Source organism: Oryx dammah, unplaced genomic scaffold, assembly GCF_014754425.2.
Source record: "Oryx dammah isolate SB20612 unplaced genomic scaffold, SCBI_Odam_1.1 HiC_scaffold_8, whole genome shotgun sequence".
Classification (NCBI taxonomy): Eukaryota; Metazoa; Chordata; class Mammalia; order Artiodactyla; family Bovidae; genus Oryx; species Oryx dammah.
In genome coordinates this window covers 39,641,592-39,668,457 of record NW_024070192.1, presented here as the reverse complement: position 1 = coordinate 39,668,457, position 26,866 = coordinate 39,641,592, and the positions used below count along the sequence as shown (strand labels likewise).

General features: G+C 51.0%; 1 protein-coding gene across 3 annotated transcripts in view; it reads left to right on the top strand.

Moving 5' to 3' along the window:
- Nucleotides 1-4,211, top strand: part of RPH3AL (rabphilin 3A like (without C2 domains)) — a 137,224-nt gene extending 133,013 nt beyond the window's left edge. For all 3 annotated transcript variants that reach the window (XM_040243814.1, XM_040243815.1, XM_040243813.1), the window contains 2 exons: nt 1,052-1,199; nt 3,103-4,211. In XM_040243814.1, coding sequence (XP_040099748.1) covers nt 1,052-1,199; nt 3,103-3,106 — 152 coding nt within the window. In that variant the 3' untranslated portion in view covers nt 3,107-4,211. The remainder of the gene's footprint in view (nt 1-1,051; nt 1,200-3,102) is intronic.
- The last annotated feature ends 22,655 nt before the right edge of the window (nt 4,212-26,866 follow it).

Here is a 26,866-nt window from a genome sequence, read left to right as displayed (position 1 = left end):
TTCATTCACAGTTACTCCAGAGGTTAGAACTGGGATATTTGCAAGATGTTACCAGAGGTTGATTTTTAGTACATAAGAAGAAAGCTTTTCAATAACTGCCCCAAGCTGAAAAGAAATGGAAAGCTGGGTGATCTCCTGCCAGAACTGATATGGAAGGCATTCCTGCAGGGGTGGCCATCTGCACTCGATAAGAGATGCCAAATGCCTGGCACACATACTTTTACTTCTGCTCCTGTGCCCATGGCAGACATTACTAGTTGATCATGATACTCTCTCCCAAAGAGCCTGACATGGGCCTTAGAATCCTTCTCCATGGAGTTTTCCAAGTGATCAGTAGGCAGGGCTGATGCATGGGGTTTAAACTGTCCCTGGACCAGATGACCTCCTAGTCCCCTTTAAGCTGAAGATCCTCTCTTAGGAAAATGTGGAGCACACTCACCCGCCAGCCTTGGTTTCCGGGACAGGCTGTATACTTCCGTCCCTCTCCACACCACCATAGCCTTCTCCCTTTGTCTTCATACCAACTCTCAGCTGTGACCAAGCGGGTCCAGGAGACAGAAAGACAGAGTGGAGTCTTGCAGACCCCATTTCTGCTCTCTCAGCAGGCGGGGACTAACAACTGTGTCTGAATGAGGATTCCTTAGTTACTAAAGGCAGCAGTGAATGTCCCTCTTGTTGTGTTAACAGATATACACACACTTCCCCTACTACATGCTCCTTCTCCGAGGGCACTGTCCATTTTCATGTGGGTAACTACTTGTTCCTTAGTTAAAGGACCCAAGGGGCCACTCAGTTGTCCTTGTAAGACTGTGGGCCAGTCAGCAGCGGCCAAAGGGTGGGGCTCCCACTAGACCATGGCAACCATGTGAATAGGGGAAAAGGCGGTGGCCATTCTCAGGGGGAGGGGCTCTGGCGGACAGTCCCGTAGATACAGGTCACGATTCCAAATGAGGAGACTAGGTCAGCTCCCTTGTCCAGGCTGAGTTCCTCCCTGTTTCGGTTCAAGGCCCAGAGGGCCCAACCCGGAGCCAATCACGGGATCGTCTTGCAGGTGGCAGTGTGGAGTCACTGAAGATGGGGCCCACCCGCCCAGCCAGCTGCCTCTCGGGGAGCCAGAGCAGCCTGGCCAGTGAGACCGGGACAGGCTCTGCCGACCCACAGGGGGGCCCCCGCACCCTGGCCGCACCCAAAGGGCCCCGGTGAGTACTAAGCCACCTTCCAACCCGCCCACCTCCTCGCCGTCTGCCCCCCACCCCTGTGGCCTGCTCCCCTCTGTGTAGCCTGCCTCATCCTCATCTGTGCTCCAACACTGGGGAGCGCTAGGGGATGTTTCCAGTTCCCCCTGTTCACTGAGCACTGCGCCAGGTGCTGCGGGAACCCAGGCGAGCCAGACCCATCCCTGCCCACAGTGAACAAAGAGAAGGACCCAGATCTCAAGGCTGACCATCTCTGTCTGTTCTCAGTAACAGTGGTTGTTAGCATCCTCAGTTTTATCAAATGTAATCTTTCCAAGTATTTCACCATCCCTGTAAGAGTCACAGTAACTCCACCCTGAGAACACCTACTGTCCACCAGAGGGTGTGCCCAGCCTGGGCCGGGTGTGGTGGGGGACAGTTTCTGAGACCTTCAGAAACTTACCACATAACTGAAGAAGCTGAATCAGCTTGCCCCAAACACAGCCCAGGCCAGAGCAGTCCCAGATCCTAAGAAGGGTGAAATCGGGACCTGTGGAGCCCGGGCCACCCTGCACATCCAAGGGCAACTTTCATTCTCTTGGCCAAGAAGTCAGGGGGCTTATTATCCCCATTTGATGGGTGTGGGAGTCAAGGGCAAGAATCCAAGCTCCCACCTGCCCCAGCTGGCCTGGGACCATCATGCAGTCGGGAGATAAGGGGGTCCTCACTCTCAAGTGGGAGAAAAGCGTGCAGGTGCAGGATTGGCCCCTGGCCTCCTTCCAGAAAGAAGCCGCAGCTGGACTGAGTGCCTCCGCAGCCAGAGGATCCACAGACGCACGCTGTGTGGGTCAACAGAGCAGCTGATGCCCCTGCTGTGCACGGGGGCAGCTGAGGGAGCCTGGTGGGGTGCGGCAGCGCCGTAGACATGGTTTGGGTCCTCTCCCATCCCCCTAGCCTCCTGCAGTCCCCCACAGAGGGAAGTTTGGAATCAGCAGGCCCAAGCTCTAGCCCCAGCTCTGCCATCCACACCCATGGGAACTTGGGCAAACCGTCAGGTCGAACCACATGCAACTGTATTTTTGTAGATCAAAAGGAGTTAAATATTGGCAGTTGCATAGCGTTCAATCTAATATCTGGTCTCTCGGCACCCAGTTGCGTTATCACTGAAGTGGGGACCACGTCGTGTCCCTCCCGGGTTGTGGGGAGGGTAAGCTCCAGGGTTCACATGGGGTCCTACCTACATAGGTCTTCAGGACATGTCCAGTGGCCACCCGATGATCTATGTGCCGTGTGGCCCAGCACATAGACAGGGTTCCAGGGCTTACGTTTTACTTGGACAGGACTGGCCTGGAAGGTTTTCTGTTCTGACATCCACTTTTTTTAATTTTTATTTTTTAAGTTGTTTTTTTTTTTTTACTGTGGACCATTTTTATATTGAACTTGTTACAATATTGCTTCCGTTGTTTATGTTTTGATTTTTTTTGTCGGGGGGAGGCCATAAGGCATGTGAGATCTTAGCTCCCCAACCAAGGATTGAACCTGCACCTCCTGCTTTGGAAGGCAAAGTCTTAACCCCTGGGCAACCAGGGAGGTCCCTCTCATGTCCATTTGCTCCTGCTGGCATCCCAGGATCACCTGTGTTGATTAGCCCGGTGTTGATGGCCACACTGGAGCACAGGGAGTGGGCGACTTGCCGGCAATGACTCGGCAGGGCTGAGTCAGTAGAGCAGGGCTGGCCCAGGGCTCAGCCCCCAGCCCTCCCCAGCACTCCCCCACTTAGTTTCAGAGGGGGTGGCTGCTTCAGGCGCAGGTCGCTCCAGCAAGGAGTCCACCTTCCTGCATTCCATTCCCAAAGTTCACACTGTCCCTGCGGCGGGACTCTGCTTCTGCTCACTCTATTGCGGCCTTTCTTCTCTCTCTCTCAAAGGTAAAAGGCACACCTGGGCCAGCCCCCGCTGCTGACATGGCCTCCAACGGTCCCCTCGACCTGCCCTGGACAGAGGTGTGCTTGGTGCACGGGGCAGACTTTCCAGTGGAAGAGCTTGAGAGAGAGGGGGAGAGAGAGCTGGAGCCAGACCGCTCCTGGTTCCTTCCTGACCAGTCCTGGAGCCCTTGGCCACCAGCCCTGTCGGACATGACCTCTAACTCAACAAACCAGTGTTTGGAGGGCTGAGTCTGCTCCCCCGGACCCAGTGCCTTTCTGCACCCTTTCTTTCCTGGGAGCGCCCCCACCCCTGCCCCAGCCACTCCATTCCACCTTGACCTTTATTTATTGCCCTTCCCACTCCCCAGCCTACTCCTGTGTTCATTTTAAGTTTGCTGTCGTCTTGATTGGACTGGAAGGGCCTCCAGACCCACCCTTGGGGCCTTCCCATGTGCACTGCTGTCTCAGAGGTGGGGCTTTCTCCATATTTGTATTCATGGAGGAAGACATCCAGGCCTGAGGGTGACCCTTCCCCGAGGAGCGTGGCCCCCAGAGAGGAGCCCAGTGGAGGTGGGAGGAGAGGGCCACCCCCCACTTCCCCTCTTGCTGCAGCCCCCAGACATGGATACAGTTACCTCCCTCCTGACCCAGGATCTGCTCTTGAACTTGGCTCTCTGTTAGGTCTCTCAGAAGCCCTCCCCCAGGGCTGGTGGAGCTGGAAAGGATTCTGGGGAACACTGATTCGTTTACCAAAGAGCAGCCTTCAGCTGAGTTCCCTGCTGGGGCACAAAGCTCCCCAAGCCATTAATTCACTCCTCTTCAGTAGGCTCGGTTTGGCAGAAAAACACTTAATTCAGGGTGCAGGCGATGCTTCTGGAAAACCCTTCCTGTAAGAGACAGAACGTGCCCGCACATGTGTGGTGCCCACACCCTCCCATCCTTCCTGCCTGCCCTATGCCTGGTCCTTGAAGGGCCTTCCTCTCCAGGCTCTCAGACCCCTGCTATGAGCTCTTTTGCCCTTGTCGCTGGCAGATAGTTTTTCAAAAAAGTCCTGTTTCCCTGTGACAAGTTATGCTTCAGAATAAAAACAATAAAGATTAGATGTGCATTGAGCCAGTGTGTTGATCAAAAGGCCACAATCACTTGTGTGTCTGAAATGCATAAGTAGAGAAATGGATGGGAAAAAAAAAAATATGGTACAATGGTTGCTGGAACACTTGCTAAACTTCAGTAAAAGGAATAAACTAGATCTGCATGGGTTAGAAGGACTCACAAACCTAATATTGAAAAACAAGGCCATCGATGTAAAGATAAAAAGTATATGTATCAATAATCAAAATGAGTTATATTAACTTATACGTACATGTGTAAAAATGTTCATAAAATGGACAAGGACTTCTAGTTAAACACAATGGAATGAACACATTTGTATGTTCTCTGCCTCTTGAACCCCACCAAAATGACCTAAAGGAATGAAAATGGCATGAACTACAAAGATAGCTTTACCTGTCTCCTGAGAAACCTGTATGCAGGTCAAGAAGCAATGGTCAGAATCAGACATGGAACAACAGACTGGTTCAAGATCAGGAAAGGAGTATGTCCAGGCTGTATATTGTCCTCCTGTTAACTTATACGCAGTACATCATGTGAAATACAGGCTGGATGAATCACAAGCTGGAATCAAGATTGCTGGGAGAGATATCAACAGCCTCAGATATCCAGATTATACCACTCTAATGGCAGAAAGTGAAGACGAATTAAAGACCCTCTTGATGAAGATGAAAGAGGACAGTGAAAAGGCTGGCTTACAATTCAACATTCAATAAACTAAGATCATGGCATCTGGTCCTATCACTTCATGGCAAATAGAAGGGGAAAAAGTGGAGACAGTGACAGATTTTATTTTCTTGGGCTCCAAAATCACTATGGACAGTGACTGCAGCCATGAAATTAAGAGACACCTACTCCTTGGAAGGAAAGCTCTCACAAACCTAGACAGCATATTAAAAAGCCGAGATGTCACTTTGCTGACAAAAGGCCATTTTAGTCAAAGCTGTGGTTTCTCCAGTAGTCATGTACAGATGTGAGAGTTGTATCATAAAGAAGACTGAGCGCTGAAGAATTGATGCTTTCAAACTGTGGTGCTAGAGAAGACTCTTGAGAGTCCCTTGGACAGCAAAGAGATCAAACCAGTCAATCCTAAAGGAAATCAACCCTGAATACTCATTGGAAGGGCTGATGCTGATGCTGAGCTCCAGTCCTTTGGCCACCTGATGCAAAAAGTCAACTCATTGGAAAAGACCTTGATTCTGGGAAAGATTGAAGGCAGGAGGAGAAGGGAGCGGCAGAGGATGAGATGGTTGGATGGCATCACTGACTCAGTGGACATGAGTCTGAGCAAGCTACAGGATACGGTGAAGGACAGGGAAGCCTGGCCTGCTGCAGTGTGTGGGGTCACAAAGAGCTGGACATGACTAAGCGACTGAAGAACAAAGGCAGCAGTACGTAAGAGAGGTCTAAACCTTGGAAGATGGAAGAGTAAAACTTGTTTAGTGCCAGCTTCTCCCACCCCCTGAAATGTCTACAAGAGAGAAAGCCAACTGGTAACAAGCCAGTTAGCTCCACAAAATCCTCCAAATGCTTCAAACATGGAGGGACCAGGTATCCCTAAAACGGAAGTTCAGGATGGATGTGAAAATAGCATCGATTGGAAGAAGTGGTTAGACCCAAGCCCAGATGGCATGTGACCGCCCTTCTCTGACCCTGGTAGAAGATGGTTTACAGCTGGCCAAGGTTGAGCTAGAAGGATTCTGGCTTGGGAACCCCAAGCCCAGCCAAAGGCTGGGGTGAGGCAACAGTTAATGGGGGAGACTATCACCCCCCTTCCTCGGCCAACAGCTGGGCCTATTCCCCATAGAGCCAGCCCCCAAACAGGACATTATTGAATTTCTCTCTGGGAAAAGATCGACAGATCCTGAAATTGAGAATTCCCCAGTCTCTACCCAGGTGCTACTGTGGGGCCCGCATTCCCAAGCCCTGCCCACATGCACAGAGCTACCTGTTAGCTTTCCTGTGTTGCAATCGTAGTGACAACAGCTGGGGGTACCAGCAATTGATTAAAACCAACAGCCAAAGATACAGAGACTCCAATACACAGAAGAAAGGGGTCAGAGGACATTCCTCTGAAAGTATTTGTCCATGAGACAGGAAGAAAGTGTCATTTTTTAAAAGGAAGTGTTAAAGCTCTTGAATATTAAAAATATATATATAGCATAAATTTTAAATTGCATTATAAGGGATAGAAATATAGGAGAGAACCTTCTAGACAGTAAAACACTGAAACAAAGAGATGTTAAAATAGGGAGAAAAATCCAAGACAGTTGGACAACCAAAAGATCAGATCCATGCAAAAGGTCTAATTTCCAACTGATAAGAATTGCAAGCCGAGAAACAGAAGAGTGAGAAAATTGTGGAAGAAATGATACAAGAGTATTTCCCAGAACCAAAGGAAAAGAACTTCCATAGAGCAAGGACCTGCCAAGAGCAGGGCACAGCGACTTAAAACCACAGCTGTGTGGCAAGCCGCCACCCCCGTGAGCCGCCGTGTGGCAATACCTGTGGATGAAGATGCCCCTGGCCTGCAGCTGCAATGCAGTTACCCGAGGTCTGGCTAAAACAGATTCTCACCCGCCAGATCTGGGTCGGGACCTGAGCATGCTCGTCTATCAGGTTCTGTTATGATGCCGACGCTGCTGGCTGGAAGACTGCACCGTGGTCCAGGGCAGTGGTGGTCACCACTGGCAGCTCATTGGAGTCACCTAATGAGCTTGACACACACTCGTGCTGGACACACCCCCAGATATTCTGGTCTAATCAATTTGGGGCCCAGCCTTGATATCAGGATTTTGTAAAGCTCCCCTGTTGACTCTATGTACTGGCAGAACTGAGAATCATTGCCCTATAGAAAAACCCTTCTCTGTGAAATCCAAAAGATGTCCATGGGATGTCTAGAGCAGTACCTTTTTACTAGCTAAAAACTGGAAACAACCTCAATACCATCCACAGAAGAAAAGATCCATAAATTGTGAGATAGTCAAACATGCCCCACTCAGCAGAGATGAGTCTCACAAACAATGCTGAGCAAAGAAACAGATGGCAGAAAAAAATAAATACGTTATGACACCATCTATGTGGAGATTTTAAAACATGCAAAAATGTTATGTATTAACATATATTTTATGCAGTGGAAGAATAAACGCATAGGAAGGATAAACAACAGATTTCAAGATACATCTTGAGAGGAAGAGGCGTAAGGAGTGGTTTCAACTTTACTGGTAATGTTTCCTTCATCTCAGTGATAGACTGATGTGTTTGTAATATTTATAATATTTAATTATATGTTATATTTGTGTGATTATATATGTCTGAAGTCTTCCCGAATAAAAAATGTAGGAAACATGGGAATTCCCTGGAAGTCCAGTGGTTAGGACCCCATGCTACCAGTACAGGAGGTGTGATTGAGGAACTAAGATCCTGCATGTGGCAAGGAGTGCAGGAAAAAAAAAATACTTTAGGGAACTCTGGCAAGCCTTTTTTCTTTTTTTGGCTGCACCATGTGGTATGTGGGGGTTCTTAGTTCCCTGACCAGGGATTGAACCTGTGCCCCCTGCATTGGAACACAAAGTCTTAACCACTGGACTTCTGGGAAAGCCCCCCTAGAGCAGCAAGCCTTATCATGAAATTTCAGGACACCAGGTAAAAAAATCCAAAAGGAAAAAAATCCTAAAACCTTCCAAAGAGAAAAAAAAAAAAAATTAACAGGTCATATACCAAGAGCCAGGGATTACAATGGCTTTGAAATTCTCGAATCAAATTTTGAAGCCAGAACACAGTGAAGAAGTATCTTCTGAATTCTGGCAGGAAATGATTTCTAATCTGGATTTATATCCACCCAAATCTCAATGACGGTAGAATGAAAATATTTTCAGACTTGTGAGGATTCTCTCTCTCTTTTTTTTTGTTTTTAATTTAACTCCCATACATTCATTCTCAGGCAGCTACCACAGGATGTGCTCCAACCAAACAAGAGAGAAAACCAAGAAAGAGGATATGGAGACTCAGGAAACTGGAGCTGACACAGGAGAGGGGCAAAGAGAGTCCCCAGGATACTAGCAACAGCTGCGGTCAGGGGCTAAGGCCAAGCCAGAGCATGAGGACAGATAAGGTACACAAGGATGTACAAACAGGAAGCATCCCTGTGTTAGAGATAATGAAAATAATATGATAGTTTGTATCTTGATATATAATATACAAAACTGAAAGATCAAGAAATAGAATCAGCAGGAGATTTCAGTGCAAAGGTAAACACCAGTGGAGACAGCTAAGAGCGCTGAGAGTTACCAAGAGAGGGACTTGGAAGTGGGGGTAGGGGATTGTTGCCCTATGTTATAAAGTTTGCAGGACATTTTTTTAAATTTTATATTTATTTGGCTGTGCTAGGTCTTAGTTGCAGCATGTAGGACCTGGTTCCCTGACTAAGGATCGAACCTGGCCCCCCTCCCCATTGGGGATACAGAATCTTAGCCACTGGACCACCAGGAAAGTCCCCAAGGATAATTTTTAAGTTGTGTGTTATGGAGGCTGCAGGGGTTGGGTCCCTATCCTGGACTGGGTCTGGTCTGGGCACAGGGTTCTAGTAGGAGCTGAGTGTGGTGGCTTGTGCTACATCAGGTCTGAGGGGTCTAAGGGGATGTTGGTCCCCTTAGACGTTACATTTCTAACAATGGAATTTTTAATGGAAAAATACATATCAAATAGGATAAACCCATTGTGAGAGCCCTGAGGCCATAGCAGGTAAGTAAATAAGGAGGCGATGAGGACCTGCTTGGCAGAGAAAATACAGCCCCAAAAGGTCCCTATGTACAAATATCCAGTCTGTAAGGAGCTGTTGCCTCTGCCCCTCAGCTCTCAGGAACCTCCATGCTGGGACCAACACCCCCTTAGACCCCTCAGACCTGATGTAGCACAAGCCACCACACTCAGCTCCCACTAGAACCCCATGCCCAGACCAGACCCAGTCCAGGAGAGGGACCCAACCCCTGCAGCCTCCAGGCTGAATCCCAAATCTGTTTCCTAGAGGACTGATAGGGTCCTGAAGAAGTTTCATCACATATTAACCCGGAAGCCCTCAGCTTTAGAGCAGACATGGATGCTGAACCCCCTACCAGGGTCTGGGAGCTGCCAGGAGTCAAGGGTTCTTTGTGGGCTGTTTGGGAACCTAGAAATCCTTTCTTTATAAAAATGAAAGGATTGCTTTCTGATTGCTTGCTTCAAGCAGCCAACTCACAAGTTAACCTTTGGACATGAGACTGTTGTGACTAGGGATGGAGGGGGTTCTATGCCATCTGTAAAAATTACAGAGTGCAGAAGTGACTTGATTTGTCCCAAATATCAGATAGCCCAAGTAGTTCTAAAGAACTGCAGGTGGAAAGTTCGTGAACTTTGAACACTGGTTTCAAATCCCAGCCCTACTACTTAGGTGCTGAAATTATGGGTACTGCTCTGTCTCTAGTTGCTGATCTGTAAAATGGGGTAATACTTCCTTCATGGGACTGTTGTGGAACTTAAAAACCTGAAAGCACATTTAAACTCCTACCACTGCTGTTAGTCATGACTCCCATAGGATTCAAATGTGGTGCTTGCCTCAGGAGTCTTTTAGATGATGTAAGGAGGTAAGTTCAGTGCTTGCATCGACCCTGAGGCCCAGCAGATGGTCATTTCTTCCCCTTGGGGAACAAGAGTTCATCCACCCAATATTGACTGGCAGCTACTGGGCTGTGAAGGGCAGTGTCAGAGGCTGAGGTTCAGTGGTGGACAAAACAGGCATGGCCCCCACCCTCCTGCAGCATCGGAATCACCCAGTGGCCTTGTTAGAACATAGGTCCCTGGACCGCACCCCAGAGCTTCACTCAGAGGTCCAGGGAGGGGCTGAGAACGTGCGGTTTTAAATTCCCAGATGATGCTGACACTCCCCGCTGGGAGACCAACTTTGAGACTCATGAATCTAGCGGAACCCATTTACCTGTGTCTCCTTGGACTGATACCCCTAGACCGACCCAGGCAAGGGAGCAGGGAGTAAATGATGATGACCCGTTGGCAGACAAAACTCAGAGCCCCTTTGGAGGAGGAGACAAGCCTGGAACTGAGTCCTGCTGCCGTGTCCCACCCCCAGGCAGAGGCCCCTCCCCTAGCTGTTCCTTAGCCCTGGAGCAAAGAGCATCCACCGGCTCAGCAGGTGAGAGTCACTTCCACCCACAGAAGGTGAAGGCTGGCATCTTTCCCAAGTGAGAAAACGCCCACTTTCTGGTGTTGCCAGAAGCCTGCAATCTCCTATTCTGCCTCTCCAGTGAAATGTCTCTGGCATGTTCTGAGTGCTGAGTGCTGGGGAGCAGCAGGCAGCAAAGAGGAAAGTTGCCCGGCCGGAGGTACCCCAGGCAGTGCCCTCCCTTTCTTTCCTCACTGCCCCGCCTCCTCACACCACTTTGTTTGCTGACAACAAAGAGAGCTCTCAATTCTACTGAGCCGGGGCGGGAGAGACAAAGCATTTTGCTGTGTAATAGTCATCATGGCCACCATCTGTTGAGTCAGGCACCTGCTGCAAGCTTTAGGGATCCTCACCCATCTATACGACAGATACTTCTAATGTTCCCATTTTACAGAAGAGGAAACTGAGGCCCAGGGTCATTGAGATGCCTGTATTTGAATGCAGGGCAGGCAGATGCCAAAGACCATGCTGCGGGGGGGGGGGGGCGGGGGGGGGGGGGGGAAGGGGGCTGTGGGTGAGAACAAGCCAGGATTCTGATGGGAAGGGAGCCCGATGCAGGCAGAGAAAGGAAGGTGCAGATCAAAACTTCTAGATGAATAGGGTAAAGTCAGCCCCTTGTCCCACTGGGGTATTTTCCTGCTAATAAGCAAATGAGAACAAAGCCCAGTCGGTGCTCAGAGACTTTTGCCTCCACGCTGGACACGGCCTCGTGCCCCCAGCCCAACGAGGTTGAGAACACCCCATGCTCTCTTCAGCCTTCCCTCATCGGGACACCCTAAATCGGTTCCATGAAGCAGCTATTTTTTCAGGCCATGCATTTAGCTGAGAGGGTTTCCAGGAGCTTCCATCAACCAAGTAGCCTCTCAGCACTTTTGGAGTCAGAGCCTGTCTATTTGGACTGACCTATAACTCCTCCCGGGGGCTGTGGGAGCCACACCTTGAACATGACCCCTGAACTCCAGGACCAGTAATTCCACAGCCCCCAGCTCATCTCAGCTGTCAACCCCCCACAACTGTCTTGTCTTCCCACACCACCCACCCCTCTTTCCTTTTTTCTGTTTATTTTTTGTTATTGTGGTGAAATACACATCACGTGAACGTTAACCACTTTTAAGTGTGCAGTTCAGTGATACTTAAGTACATTCACATGGTTGTACACTCATCACCACCATCATCTCCAAAACTTTTTCATCATTCCAGAGGAGACTTCTGTGCCAGTTACAGGCTAACTCCCCTTTCCTCCCGTCCCCACCCCCGGCACCCTCTTACCACTTTCTGTCTCTGTGAATTTGAACTCTAGGTGCCTCACGTAAGTGGAATCAGTCTTATAGTGTTTGTTCTTCTGTGTCTGGTTTATTTCCCTTCATGTTTTCTGGATCCGTCCATCTGGTAGCCTGTGTCAGAATTTAGTCTCATTTCATGGTTGAATAATATTCCACTGGGCAGCTAGATCTCATGGTTTATCCACTCACCCGATTCACCTGGTGATGCGCAGTTAGGTTATTTCCACCTTTTGACTATTGTGAGGAAGGCTGCTGAATGCATAGATCCATGCCATACATGCCGCAGATACACAAGGATCTGTTCGAGACCCTCTTTTCATTCTTTTGGGAGGATACCCGGAAGCGGGGTTGCTGGATTGTGTAGTCCTCCTACGTTTTTAAGGACTCATCACTCTTCCACGGCAGCTGCACCATCTTGCACTGCCCCCTGGCAGCGCAGGAGGCTCTGCTGTCCTCCTCGCCTCTCCGTCCCCTGAGGCTCGTGGCACAGGGAGCGGCAGTCACCCCGGCGCCTCAGCTGCTTCCTCCATGGTTGGAACTGCACTGGCCTCAGGGCTGGTCTCAGGGGCACACGTGAAGCCCGTGCAGTCACCCAGGGCCCCAAGCTCAGTTTCACTCTCTGCTGTCCCTGTCTCAAAATTCTCGATAATGGAACAGGGAGCCCTGCGTTTTCATTTTGCACTGGGCCGTGTGAATTCTATAGTGGGTCCTGGCTGGCCTGGCTGCTGTTTCTGGGTGCAGACCCTACAGTATGGCCAGACCCACAGTCAAGGCCCGACAGGTAGGATCCTCACATTCTGCTGGCCTTGCTGCTGGCCCATGTGTGAGACGGGAGAACTGGACTCAACAATTCTTCTAATTGTGTTCCCCAGAGGTCCCGGGGGTGGAGAGATGGCAAGTCCCAGGGGACAGGAGTGGGGCCCATATCATCCTCCCCCCTACTGCCAACCTGGGGGCTCCCTCGGACCCCTTCTCTCTATTTGGCTCTGCAGCAGGAAGGAAGCCACTGGAAACCAACCTATTTGTCTGGACCTGCCACCCCAGGCCACCCTGGCCCTGCACTCTGCCCCCAGGGAGGGAGAAGAAGCCTCTGGCATAAGGAGACCAGGTAGAGGGCCCCATGGTGGGAGAGGTATCCCAGGAACAAGCCCAAAAAGCCCTGGGAGCGGCCCTTGCCAGGGAGATAGACACCACACTCATACACACACACACACAACCCCATGCAGACACAGAAAGATCCAACTGTTTACAAAACACATGGGACCAGTCGGTTCAATTGTTCGTCTCAAGGGCCAGCCGAGGCTCTTCTGCACACGGGAGGGACGAGATTAAAGGAAAACCTGACATGGGCCTTGCCCAGGCCATTTGGGGAGAAAGACCCTGCCAGGCAGATGTTGGCAGGGCCCCCGGCAAGACTGTCGCCTGCAGAGAAGGGCCTCGAGGCTCTAGTGTCCTCGTCTGTCCCTTCCCCAGCAGCTGGCCAGGACTCTGACCTGCCAGTGCCCAGCCCCACCCCCCAGGCTGCCTTGTGCTGAAACCCAGGGAGAGAGTGGGCGAGGGGGGTCGGGCAGGGGGAGGGGAGAGGCGGGTGGGGGCTGGAAGAACCCTGGGAGACCCAGACAAGCTGCCCCCTCGGCCTCACAAAGACAGGCAGGGCTCTGAGCTCTTTGATGCAGACCGCAGGATGTCTGCAGCCGCTTCAGTGCCAATTACCGGGGAAATAATTCAGCGTGCTCACCCCCTGCCTCTCAGCAGACACTCTTTGGGGACATTTTAAATCTGACTGTACCTGCTGAGCAGCTGACAAGTGAAGCCTCTCCCTGCCCATTGCCGGCTCCTCCACCTCTCTGCCCAAGCTCTTTAATGGGGAAAAGGGGGACCAAAAGCTGGGGCTTGTCATCCCTGCCCGCCACCACCCCACCCCCACACCGCCCTAGGCAGGGCCTGCTCTGATCAGAACCCAGCTGAGCTGGGCTCCCTAGAGTCCGTTCCCCTCTCCCCTGCCCCTGGCTTCTTAAAGGCAGGGTCATGTCTTATTCATCTTTGAGTCCCTGGTGAGCTGTCAAATATTGTGGGGTGGAGAGATGGGTAGACAGGGAGGTGGATAAGTGGGTGGACAGGGTGGAGGGGCAGGGGGAGAGAGGGAAGGATGGATGGAGGAAGGGCGAGAGGAAGGGAGGGCTGGAGGGAGGGGGTGTGGACCGGAGGAGTGCTGGGCAGACGGAGGGAAACATAAGTGAATGGTTATTATCTGTGGACCAGGGTATTGAAAGACACTGTAGAAGAATGGACTGCTGTCAACTGAGAAAGGATGGATGGGTGGATGGATGGATGGATGGGTGGATGGGTGGGTGAATGGGTGGGTGGATGGATGGATGGATGAATGAATGGATGGATGGGTGGATGGATGGGTGGATGGATGGGTGGATGGGTGGATGGTGGGGGGGGTGGATGGGTGGGTGGGTGGGTGGCTGGATAAATGGATGGATGGATGGATGGATAAATGGATGGATGGATGAATAAATGGATGGATGGATGGATGGATGAGTGGATGGGTGGATGGGTGGATGAGTGGGTGGGTGGATGGGTGGATGGGTGGATGGATAAATGGATGGATGGATGGATGGATGGATAAATGGGTGGATGGATGGATGGATAGATGGATGGATGGGTGGGTGGATGGATGGATGAATGAATGGATGGATGGGTGGATGGATAGATGGATGGATGGATGGATGGGGGGATGGGGGGGTAGATGGGTGGATGGATGGATGAATGGATGGATGAATAGAAACACTCCCAAGTCCAAGGTCCATCTGTTCCCCATCCTTAGGGAAAGGCCAGCAAATCAGGAAACTACACTTTCCACAAGCTGTGGGGTCCCTGCTAGGGGCTCACCCAATTCAAAGCAGCTGTTAGGCTCCGGGAGAAGAGCTGATGTTGAGACAAACCCAGGCTGCTAAGGACCCAGTCTTTGGGGCCTCCATGAGTACCCTGCCTGGGCACCCGGCCTCCAGGTCCCAGTGCACCTGCTGTCTAGGGGGGTCGGGGTGGGGGGGCAGGTAGGGGTAGTAAGTCCTCACTGTCCTGACCCTGCTCCCTCCAGAGCGTGTGGGTACAGACAGGGTCGCCTTGTCTGCGGGAGCCTGTTTCCCTGTTGAAGGGTGAACCAGCTAGCCTCTCAATGGTGTCACCTGGGAGCGAGGCCGCCCTCAAGAGGAGCAGCTCTGCTGCAGGGGCTGGAGCACAGGCGGGAGCACCATCTCTGGAAGAGCCAGGGAGGGACGCCCTGTGGAACCATGAACAGATCCCCGGTAGGCACCCTGCACAGCCAAGAAGAGATCCCCACTGCAGCCTTCCCCCACTCTGAAGCCCTTCCCAGCCCACACTGATCGTCTAGCCCAGTTCCATGTGCAGCCTCTTTCTGTGATCTGAATGGTTGGCCCCACCTTTCCTCTTGGGGGAAGGAACTGTCTTTGCTTAGGAAAATACTTTTTAAGGCTGATAGTGGCTGTTCCTGAGAACATAGTCTAACCAGGACCCACGGCCACAAAAAAGATAGGAATGAACAGGAATTTAGAAGAAGGGAGAGAGGTCAGAGAGTGACGCCAGATAGATGGGATGAGGTTGGGGATCTCTGAGTGAGGCCACCAGTGCCCTCTCCATGGCCACATGCCCCACCATGGGGGCAGAAGGACTGGCCTGTCTTGTTCCCTGCGATGCTGTTTGCTCTGGGGTGATAGAAGCCACGCCCACCCCACCCAGCACACCCACACACCTTGTGGAGATGGATTTGCAGGAAGAAAGGGTTGAATTTCACATCTGAATCTCTGTGGTTCAGAATCTTAGTATGGACATGATAACTACCCCACAGCGTGGATTCTACGCAAAATCCCCAAGCCAGAGGTGAGGTAAACACTCCAGGCTTTGCAGAAACCTGAGCAAAGGCTTCAGCCTTTCCCAGGGTGCCTAAGTGGACTTTGAAGTCTCCCCTTCTGAATCTGGGGAGCATGGAGACTACAACCAGGGTGACCACCCATCCCAATGTCTCCACAACTATGGGGTTTCCCAGGGTGCAGGACTTTTTAAAAATTACTTACTTGGATTTGGTTGTGCTGGATCTTCATTGTTGCCCACAGGCTTTGTCTAGTAGTGGTGAGCGAGGGCTACTCTTCATTGTGGTTCACGGGCTTCTCTTGTTGCAAAGCACAGGCCCTAGGCCGCGTGGACTTAAGTAGTTGCAGTGCACAGGCTTAGTAGTTGCAGCTCTCAGGCTCTAGAGCACAGGCTCCCAGGCTTAGTCACTCTGCAGTATGTGGAATCTTCTCGGACCAGGGACTGAACCTGTATCCCCTTCATTGGCAGGCAGATTCTTATTCACTGAACCACCAGGGAAGTGCAGGATGTTGGACTTTCTGTGCTAAAGGTGGGAAAGGTGCTGGGCACACTGGGAAGTGCTGCTGCTGCTGCTGCTGCTAAGTCGCTTCAGTCCTGTCCGACTCTGTGTGACCCCATAGACGGCAGCCCACCAGGCTCCTGTCCCTGGGATTCTCCAGGCAAGAATACTGGAGTGGGTTGCCATTGCCTTCTCCAGTGCATGAAAGTGAAGTCGCTCAGTCGTGTCCGACTCTTCGTGACCCCATGGACTGTAGCCTACCAGGCTCCTCTGTCCATGGGATTTCCCAGGCAAGGAGTACTGGAGTGGGGTGCCATTGCCTTCTCTGTGGGAAGGGTTGCTTCCCCTTAAACATCTGGGTCCCTTGGGCCATGCTGGATTCTAGACTCAGCCCCTCACATACTTCCCCCAACCCTGTTAGTTCTCACAGCACTGGGAGGCAGACACATTCTTCCCACTTTGAAGATGAGGAAACTGAGTCTGGGAGAGGTTAAGCCACTTACATGAGATAACACAGCTAGCAAGGGGCAGAATGAGGATTTGAAGCCCAATCCCCGTTCTTAAGCCTATGATCGTCTACCTGGTCCCCTAAGGATGCTCAACTTGTTGAAAACTGCAATCAGCATCCTCAAGTAGCCTTACGCTGTGCCCTGGTCTCAAGTCCCCTTGGTTTCTGGAACCACTCCCTCCCTCTCGGCCCGCTTCCTGCCAATGGCTTTGCCTTCCATGGGCCCCTGGCTGTGGGTCCCAGCAGGCCTTTGCCACACTCTCCATCAGCCCAGCAGAGCCCTGTGGAACTTCACCACACAGCCTCCTCTGAAATCAGAGGAAACAAAAATGTCCTCTCTTTCCTGCCCTGGATTTTATCAGCCCCTCCTCCCCACCGTGTTCCATGCCCTGAACCTCCCTCATCCGCTCCTAGGACTGAAAGCAGTATTTTCCACCCAGCCCAGGGATTTCCACACTGGGAATTCAAACAGCGCAGCGTGGAATAGGCTCAAACAGAGTCAGCTAATGGAAATAACAAGATGATAAATTATTCCACGGACAGAGCAATTTTTCCTTATACCCTGCTTGACTCAGAAAACAGTGTGATCGCAGTAGAAATTGGAGGTGTCAGAGCTGGTGTCTGGGGAAAGAGAAATGAAAGCATTCTGCTTGCTGCTATCCACGCAGCCCCCCGGGGGTGAGAGAGAGTATGAGGTTAATCCCAGGCCAGGAGCACAGCTGGCCCAGAGCAGGCGTGTCCTCCCTGGAAGCTCCAGGACTTGCCACCAGCTGGCTGAAGAGTCAAAGGCACGAAGCCCAGGCCCTGGAGTCAGACAGAGCTGGGTTCTCTTTCCAGCTCTGGCATCTGCTATGTGACCTTAGACAAGTAACTTAACCTCTCTGAGACTCGGTCTCCCAGAGATAACAAGAGTGAGGATTACAAGTAAGGCCTGGCACTTGCTCTTGATTGATGCCTTGTTTGTGATAATGATGGTAAATGCCCTGACTTGCCCTCCTCTCTCTGGATATGCCCACTCCATGTAATCAGTGGGTAAACAGAATAGCTCCCAGGCTTCAGATGTAAGCTCCGGCAGGGGAGGCCAGGAACTGCCGTTGAACACACCACCCTGGGACCATCTGGAGTACCAGGCCCATGCCACCAGGAGGCAGCTCCCCAAGGTAAGCCCCAGCCCCTGCCCAGCACTGCTAATTCCAGGACTGGGGGTTGGGGGATGCCGTCTGACCCTTACCTCCCACCCAACCCAGGCACTCAACTTACAGTGTCCTCCACTCTCCCCAAAGCTTCCAGACAACTGATGTTCATCCTCTCCCTTGTCTGGTTTTTTGTTTTGGTTGTCTGCCTTGCTTTTAGCCACTTTTCTAGAAACCTTTCTGAGGTGTATTTAGGGGCATCCCTTTTCTTCCAGATCAACATGTCAGCAAGCATCTTGTAAACTTCGCTTGATTACTCAGGGTGCTATGGACATGAGGCAATCCCTGGGCCCCCAGCACTAAATGGCCCCCATGTATATTGAGCTGAGTTCAGTTCAGTCAGTTCAGTTCAGTTGCTCAGTTCAGTGTCCAACTCTTTGTGACCCCATGAACCGCAGCACACCAGGCCTCCCTGTCCAGCACCAACTCCTGGAGTTCACTCAAACTCATGTCCATTGAGTCAGTGATGCCATCCAACAATCTCATCCTCTGTCGTCCCCTTCTCCTCCTGCCCTCAATCTTTCCTAGCATCAGGGTCTTTTCAAATGAGTCAGCTCTTCTCATCAGGTGACCAAAGTATTGGAGTTTCAGCTTCAACATCAGTCCTTCCAATGAACACCCAGGACTGATCTCCTTTAGGATGGACTGAATGGATCTCCTCACAGTCCAAGGGACTCTCAAGAGTCTTCTTCAACACCACAGTCCAAGGGACTCTCAAGAGTCTTCTCCAACACCACAGTTCAAAAGCATCAATTCTTCAGTGCTCAGCTTTCTTTATAGTCCAACTTTCACATTCAGACATGACTACTGGAAAAACCATAGCCTTGACTAGATGGACCTTTGTTGACAAAGTAATGTCTCTGCTTTTTAATATGCTATCTAGGTTGGTCATAACTTTCCTTCCAAGGAGTAAGCGTCTTTTAATTTCATGGCTGCAGTCACCATCTGCAGTAATTTTGGAGCCCAAAATAATAAAATCACCCACTGTTTCCCCATCTATTTGCCATGAAGTGATGGGACCAGATGTCATGATCTTAGTTTTCTGAATGTTGAGCTTTAAGTCAACCTTTTCACTCTCCTCTTTCACTTTCATCAAGAGGCTCTTTAGTTCTTCTTCACTTTCTCCCATAAGGGTGGTGTCATCTGCATATCTGAGGTTATTGATATTTCTTCCAGAAATCTTGATTCCAGCTTGTGCTTCTTCCAGCCCAACATTTCTCATGATGTACTCTGCATAGAAGTTAAATAAGCAGGGTGACAATATACAGCCTTGACGTACGCCTTTTCCTATTTGGAACCAGTCTGTTGTTCCGTGTCCAGTTCTAACTGTTGCTTCCTGACCTGCATACAGGTTTCTCAAGAGGCAGGTCAAGTGGTCTGGTATTCCCATCTCTTTCAGAATTTTCCACAGTTTATTGTAAGTCACACAGTCAAAGGCTTTGGCGTACCCTGCCCTAAATGTTATTGTCAACAGACCTGCCCCCAGAAGCCCTCCTGGCCTCCCTTCCAACCTCCTTCCCGCTGCCCCTGGGGGCAATGTGTTAGCCAGTGCAAGACAGATAAACAAACTTTATCAAACTGTTGGTCTTCATTTCCATTAAGGCCAAAGCTTGGACTCTGAACTAAGCTCTGTTCTAAAGACTTTTTTTTTTTTTTTACTGTTCAGAGGCTTTTGATTCCTTCACTTCCCAGAAACTGGCTGAGGTCCCAGGTTGAAGTTGCCTTGAAGTTTGACTACTAAAGAAGAAAAAAGGTTTTCCTCTATTTTGTTAACGCAATCCAGAGTTTGAGCTGGTATCATAAAGATTTCAAACATCCTGGATAGGACTTCTTCAACTGGATTGTTTTGGTAAATACAAATATGAAACTGGAGGGCACCCATACAGGAGGAAAAGTCCCAACTCTGGGCTGAGATGGGCCAAGTGGTGGGTACCCCTAAGTGGCCCAAATTTTAGGGGGTCCAGAAACCAAACCTCCCCCAGATGTGGAGGCTGGCATTAAACTGCTCACATCTATGTCTTGCAAAATAAGAATATAAAATCATAACCATCCTATGAGAGCATTCTTATTTCAGAAAAGAAAGGAAAAAGGATCAAGAAAAAGCCCATCTTTTTTGAATTAAGGGAATTTAATTTTGTGAAAAGTAACTAGATTGTCCTCTGTTTTTCCCATTTGGCTGCATCTGGGTAAAAATCCCCATCACTTACCAGCTTTTGGAAATCACCAGGCAGGCCCAAGGCTCAGGGGGCTGGATGCTACAACACTGGACATGGGCTGGGTATTTCCCCGTGCCAAGGGGAGCAGACTCACAGCCCGGACTTGTTAGCTACTGGATGCTGCAGAAGGCCCCCGTGCCTCAGTTTCCCCATCTGTGAAATGGTAGTGGTCACCGTGCACACCTGGGGGAGCATGGAGACCGTGGGTCTGGCACACAGCACACACTCAGTGTTTGCCCTTGTGTTTTGAATGCGACGTCCACGCCCCTCTCGGGTCTGTATAGGTTCACGTGAGTCCAGGGACGGGAATGATCCTTGGGGACAGGAAGCATCCAGGCCAGTGAGCAGAGTCATGGTACATTGGGCTCCTGGCAACACAGGAGCCGGGCTGGCCCTGCGGCTCCAACAGCCCCGTGAGGTCCCCAGAGATCACACACAGCTCGGTTTCCCTGGAGCTGAGACTTTATTTAGCAAAGGCCCTCAGCAGGCCAGAGGCCCCGCCCCCAGCAGGGAGGGGCCCTGCCCCTAATGGAGCATTTCCTGGGTCCTGACCCTGGCCGAAGGGCCACCGAGGGACCCAGCAAGGCCGAATCCCCCCACTCCCAACACGCACACACACACTGACATTCTCTTCATTCTTAGCACAGTGAGCACAGGGAACTTTTGAACACTGACCCTGGTGTGCACCTGGGTGGATGTACACCCGGCTAGATGTGCACCCATGGGTGTGTGCTGCTGTGTGTACCACTCTGCGCACGTGCGGCGGTGCCAGTGTGTTTGTAGGTACATGCATGAGCCTAGAAGAATTTAGGAGATGGGTCTGACATCTCTCCTTTTCTACCCAGCTTCTCCCTCCCTTTCGCCCTTTTCTGTAATGAAAAGAGAAAACGGCAGAGGGGAACAGAACAGGGGAGAGAGGTGGGAGTCACAGAGACCTGGATCTGAACCCCAAGCTGTGCAGGTCCCTACACGCCAAGGATGCGGAGCGAGTCAGCCGGGGCCTCTGAGCTGCAGCGTCTCCTCTGTGAGAGGCAAGTGTTCGCCCGACAGAGCCGATAGCAGGAAAGATTCAGCGCATCCCAGTGGGGTTCAGGGCATCTGGGGAGCGGGGCTGTTTGCAGGCTCTTGGGTCAGGCGGCTAGATCCCCAGCCTCTTCCATCAGTTTCTAGCAGAGGGACCTTGGGCAGCTTCTCACCCTCTCTGAACTCCCCTACAAGGTTCTGCAGGGGTTCAAAGAGTAACATAGGTAACATAATGTGGCGTGGCACCTAGTAGGAGCTTTATAGAGGGCAGTTATTAAAATGTGCATCAAAAAGCATTTAGAGAAAACGAGAGAAAGCATTTCAGACTTTTTTTGGAGGAATGGAAATATGTTCCACAATTGGACTGTGTGGATGGTTGCACAACTCTGTAAATTTACTCAAAACCATTAAATCGTATGCTAGAAACAGTGGAATTTTATAGCGTATAAATTATACCTCAATAAAGCTATTTTGGGGTAAAGTATTTAGAGTTGAGTGGAAAAGCAAGTTGCAGAATAATACAGGCAGTATTGATACCACTTGTGAAAAGTTCTAAGCTATATAAAACAGTATTTTTCTAATATAAGTATGCATAGTAAAATATCAAACAGAGCCTGGAATGATGTATCATAACTATGTTTGCTCGCTGGGTGGATGCAAATCAGGAAGGGAAATTTTTATCTGTAATGTTTTATTGTATTTATATATTTAAATGACCGGGAAACCCAGGCACTGGTATCATAAAACTCAGAGTATGTAGGGGGCAGGGGAAGCCGGGAATGAGAGACACATATCATGGGTGGGTGGGGGGGTGGTCATAACTTCCTGCTTCATGACTTCTGTGATGAAATGGTGGTGATTATGCTGGTGTTTGCTTTATGGCTATTCATTACACTGTGCATCTATATTTTGTGCAGTTTTCTATGTTACAGTTCAGATTTTTAAAGCTTACAAAAAAAAACCTCTCTAGAAAAAGGATGAAAATGTTCACTTTGATGGTCGTGTTTGCAGGTTGGCTATGTCAACCTCTACACCCTTGTGTACTGAAATTCAAACTAAGTCAGAAGAAATGATGACCTGCCTTGCAGCATGGGGTGAAAGCTATATAAGGTAATTTTGATCATACACTGAAGTGCCTGGGGAACAGGAAGTGGAGGGCCATTGTCCTTCCTCCTCAATCAGGGTGGCCCTGGCATTGCCTTGGTGGTCCCCAGTCCCCATAGGAGCAGCTGGGCTTGAAGCAGCCCCCTTCACTTGCTCCCTGGGCTCCCAGACGGCCAGAGCACAGGCAGACGGTGGAGGAGCCTCAGACAGCGTCCCTCATTTACCAGGCTCTCCACGTCTCTGGCTGATGGATGACCCTCCAGGCTCCCTCCAGCCTCCCTCTGGACATGGCTGTCTCCAAGGCCACCGCCGCCCAGGGTGGGAGCTTGTGCGGGGGCAGGAGGGAGCTGGCAAGGCCTCAGCTCCCTCCTACCCCCGCTGCTCCACCTGTAACCCCAAGGTTCTCCCCAACAGCCCAGGCTCGCGGGGGCTTCCAGTTGGCCTGGCTGCCAACGCTTTTCATTTTTCCCTTCAGTCACTGAAAACTGAGTGCCCACCCACCGGGGGCCACGCACTGTGCTGGGTCCTTGCCCCCAGGGAGCTCACAGACCATGAACAATAAGCAGGACCTGAACTAACTGTTTTGTTCGGATTGTCAGTCCTCTCGAGGAGATGGCCTGGAGCTGAGATCTAAAAGGTGAGCATCTGCCCCCACCATGAGATGATGTGGTACAAGCATATTTGGAGGGCATTGCTGGCTAGTGCAAAGGCCCTGAGGCAGACCCAGGCTTGCATCAGTGGGCCTGGGCAGGGGAGGGCAGGATGAAGGAAAGGAAATGGATTTCTCTTCAGGACTAAGTACCCTCTGCCAAAGCCCGGGAAAGGGGCATGGTACAGTCATCAGGGCCACCAGAACCCACCTGGGGAGCAGCCCAAGGAAAACCCCACTGGCATATTTGGGTTATGCTTTAAGCCCTGACCCAGAGGTTGCACCCAAAGGACCCCAGATCGCAGGAAAGGGTAGAACCACCCACCTTGTCCCCCAGACAGAGGCAGGCACAGAGCCACAGGCCCTGCCTCAGCATTACTGAGTGACCTTGTACAAGTGGGGTCACCTCTCTGGGCCCCGGTTTCCATGTTAACAAAGACTGGCTGTGTTGTGGAAGGCCACCTACCCCCAGCTTCAGAACTCCAGAACTTGCAGGTGATTCTGGGCTCCACCCTGGGCCTGCAGCCTGGACTCCCAGGGAGGTGAGTCCTAGGAAACTCCGCGGGACTCTGGGGGCTCGCCAACTGTGACCCCACAGCTGAGAGCCACAAAGACAGGGCCATCCCTCCAGGTCCGCAAGAAACTGGAACAAAAGACACAGGAGTGAGCTGAGTGCTCGAATGGGCACAGACGCGGCCACGAGGGGGCATCGCGGAAAGAACACCTGGCCTCGGAGGAACCACGCCTGAGCGTGTGGGCAGCACAGGTGTATGCCGTGCCTGGAGGCAGGGAGGTGAGGGCGACAGGCGGGGAGAGAGCTGCCCGGCAGGGCAGATGGTGTGTTTGGGCACCAGGCTGGCAGCGGGACGGGAGGCTGGATGAGCTGTGAGCACCCTTCGCTGCCTGGGAGTCTGACTGTAAATGCAGGCGCTCACATACTCATCCAGGAGGCAGGGACGTCTGCAGGTGAGGAGCCTCCAGGGTGTGGGGGCCTCCACCCCCAGCCCCTGGAGGGGCCTTCGCACCAGAGTTCCAGCCAGCTCAGCCACCAGCCATTCTACCTGGACCACTTCCTCCACCGCTCTCCTGACCTAACTGTCAGCCTCCTTCCCGTTTCAGGACTGAGGTCCAGGCCTTGCATCCTGTGCTGGTTGGTCGCTAAGGACCCGCAGCTGGGGGCTCATGACCCAGCTGTGGAGCAGGGGAGATGGGTCTGCCTCGCTGCTAGCCTGACTCAGATGCTGGGCTCTCTGAGGAGCTAGGAGGTATCTCTAGTGTGGCCCCCTGGGCCTGTTGGTGCCTTGTGAGGTGAGAACTAGCCCAGAACTGGCGGATGCCGGGCAAACCTCAGCCAGGCTCCAGCCCCAACACACCTGCACGGAGCCGAGTTCTGCCATCTTCAGCGTCAACGTGTGCAGCAAACTTGGCCTCTTTGTGGGGGTTGGGGGAACAGTAAATTCACAGCCTGAGTGGTGACAGGGCTGAACACATGGAGCCTAATGGCCCGGAGTCAAGTGTTAGTGAGCCTCTTTCTGGTTATGAGACCCTGAGCAATTAACTTAACCTCATTTACTAATGAAAATGATTTTAGTGTAATAATTATGTTTATTTCAATATGCAACAGAGAAATATAACCAGCACATCAGTTCCCATCACAGCGATTATGGTTAGGACAAAGCTAATCTGAGTCTTTAAACCATTTTTAACGCAAGTTGATTTGTTTATGTAATTTATTTTTGGTTGCACTGGATCTTCATTGGAGCACAAGGGCTTTCTCTAGCTGGGGCGAGAGAGGGCTACTCTGTTAGGACACACGGGCTTCTCATCCTGGTGGCTTCTCTTGTTGTGAAGCACCGGCTCTACAGCGCGAGTTTCAGTAATTGCAGCTCATGGACTCAGTAATTGTGGGAAACGGGCTCCACTGGCCCTCGGCATGTGGAGTCTTCCCTGACCAGGGATCAACCCTGTGTCCCTTGCTTTAGCAGGCAGATTCCCAGTCACTGGACCACCAGAGTAGTCCCTGCAAGTTGATTTAAAGTAAATAATAACACAGGTCCCGGTTGAGAAGCTGGTTCATAAGTGATGGAGGTTGGAGAATGCCAGGTAAGGGGGTGTCACCTGCCTGGCTGTGTTTTGGGCTTTTGCTGGGGGCTTGGGAACTTCAGAGGGTCCAGGGCAGGTGGAGATGCAGGGACTAGCAGATGAGAGTGTCAGCAGTAGGGGAGCCTGAAGGGTTCTGCCGGAAGTCTTCCTTCTCTGATGTCTGATCCCCCCACCCAGCCTGGGCTGCAGCGTGATCTTGGATGTAGCACGGCCACAGGGCACAGCGGGGCCCAGAGTGTGGCCTTGGGCAGTGGTGGCTGACGTGAAGCCTTGGGGAAGGTGGTTGCTAGGGAAGGGGTATGGGCCAGGGCTGTCGTGTTGGTGGGCAAAAGCATCAGGAACCGTGAGAATGACACGGATCGGATGGTGGGTGTGTTGGTGAGGGCTGGAGCACAGCCTGTCGCTAGAGCATCACAGGGATTTGGGGGGACTCCACTGGCAAGGGACGGAGGAGGGCCAAGCTGGGCAACATGGTGCGAGAGTCCCAGGTTACCAAAGGTCATGTTTACAGAGAGGCAGGGATCTGTGAGCCCCAGGGAGCGGGCTGAGAGAGAAGCAGTAGAAGCATGCGTGGGACTGGGGAACCTCAGAGCTTCAGGGGACACTCAGGTCACCAGGTCGATGGGACCTGAGTCTTGGTGGGGAGCGAGGAAGTGCTTGGTCAAGGTGAGGCCTCAGAAGCTGGCATCTCTGCCTCTGAGGGGTCTCTGGAACTCACAGTTCCCCTCTGGTGGAGACCCCTGCCCGCTGGACCCAGGCTCCCAGCTCCCACCATCCCCACTGTGGAGCCAGAATTAAGATTTATCTTTCAGGGGCCAGAAATTCAGAAAGCAGCAAAGTTTTAAATAATTATTATTTTTAAAGGATAAAATTAAATTTGTTTTCATCATAGGCTTATTATTTTCCTACTCTTTTATAGTAGTAAAATATAAAACTTGCCACTTTAACCATTTTTAAGCATATATTTCAGTGGGTTAAGTGCATTCAGAATGTCGTATAACCATCACCACTATGTACTCTTAGACCTTTCTCATCATCCCAAAGAGAAACTGTACTCATTAAATAATGCTCCTCACGCTCCATCCCCAAGCCCCTGGTAACTCCTAGTCTACCTTCTGTCTCTATGAATTTCTGTTTTTCATGTATGCAGTATAAATGCATAGAGCAGAAAAATTTCCCTGACCCCTAGTTCCCTTCACAGATGAATTATTTTTATCTATTTCCTGTTTATTCTTTCAGAGGAATCTTATGCTTACATAAATACTTGCATGTATATATATCTTTTTATTTATATACAGAGGGAACATACTGTTTTATGCCTCTTTTTTTATTAAACAATATATCTGCGATGAAAAGATTTTTAGTGCATCAAGATATCAATATATCTTCCATATCAGTGCCCACAGAGCTGCCTTGTTCTTTGTGTGTGTGCACACACATGTGTGTGCTCTGCTGTGTCTGACTCTGCAAACCCATGGACTGAAACACTCCAGGCTCCTCTGTCCATGGAATTTCCCAGGCAAGAATACTGGAGTGGGTTGCCATTTCCTGCTCCAGGGTATCAAACCCTCAAGGGGGTTCGAACCCCCTTGGGGTTTTTTTAACCCAGGGATCAAACCCTCAAGTCTCCTGCGTTGGCAAGCGGATTCTCTGCTACCGCACCACCTGGGAAGCGCTTTGTTGTTTTTGTTGCTCAGTTGTTCAGTCATGTCCACCCTTTGCGACCCCCTGGACTGCAGCACGCCAGGCTTCCCTGTCCTTCACCATCTTCCAGAGTCTGCTCAAACTCATGTTGCACAGAGTCAGTGATGCCATCCAACCATCTCATTCTCTGTTGCCCCCTTCTCCTTAATGGTTCCATAATAATATTCCATTGTAAAGGTGAATCATACTGCATTTAACATACCCCTTAATAGAAATGCTTCAATTTTCAATTTGCTACATTTATCTATTGTCAGCTTATGCCTA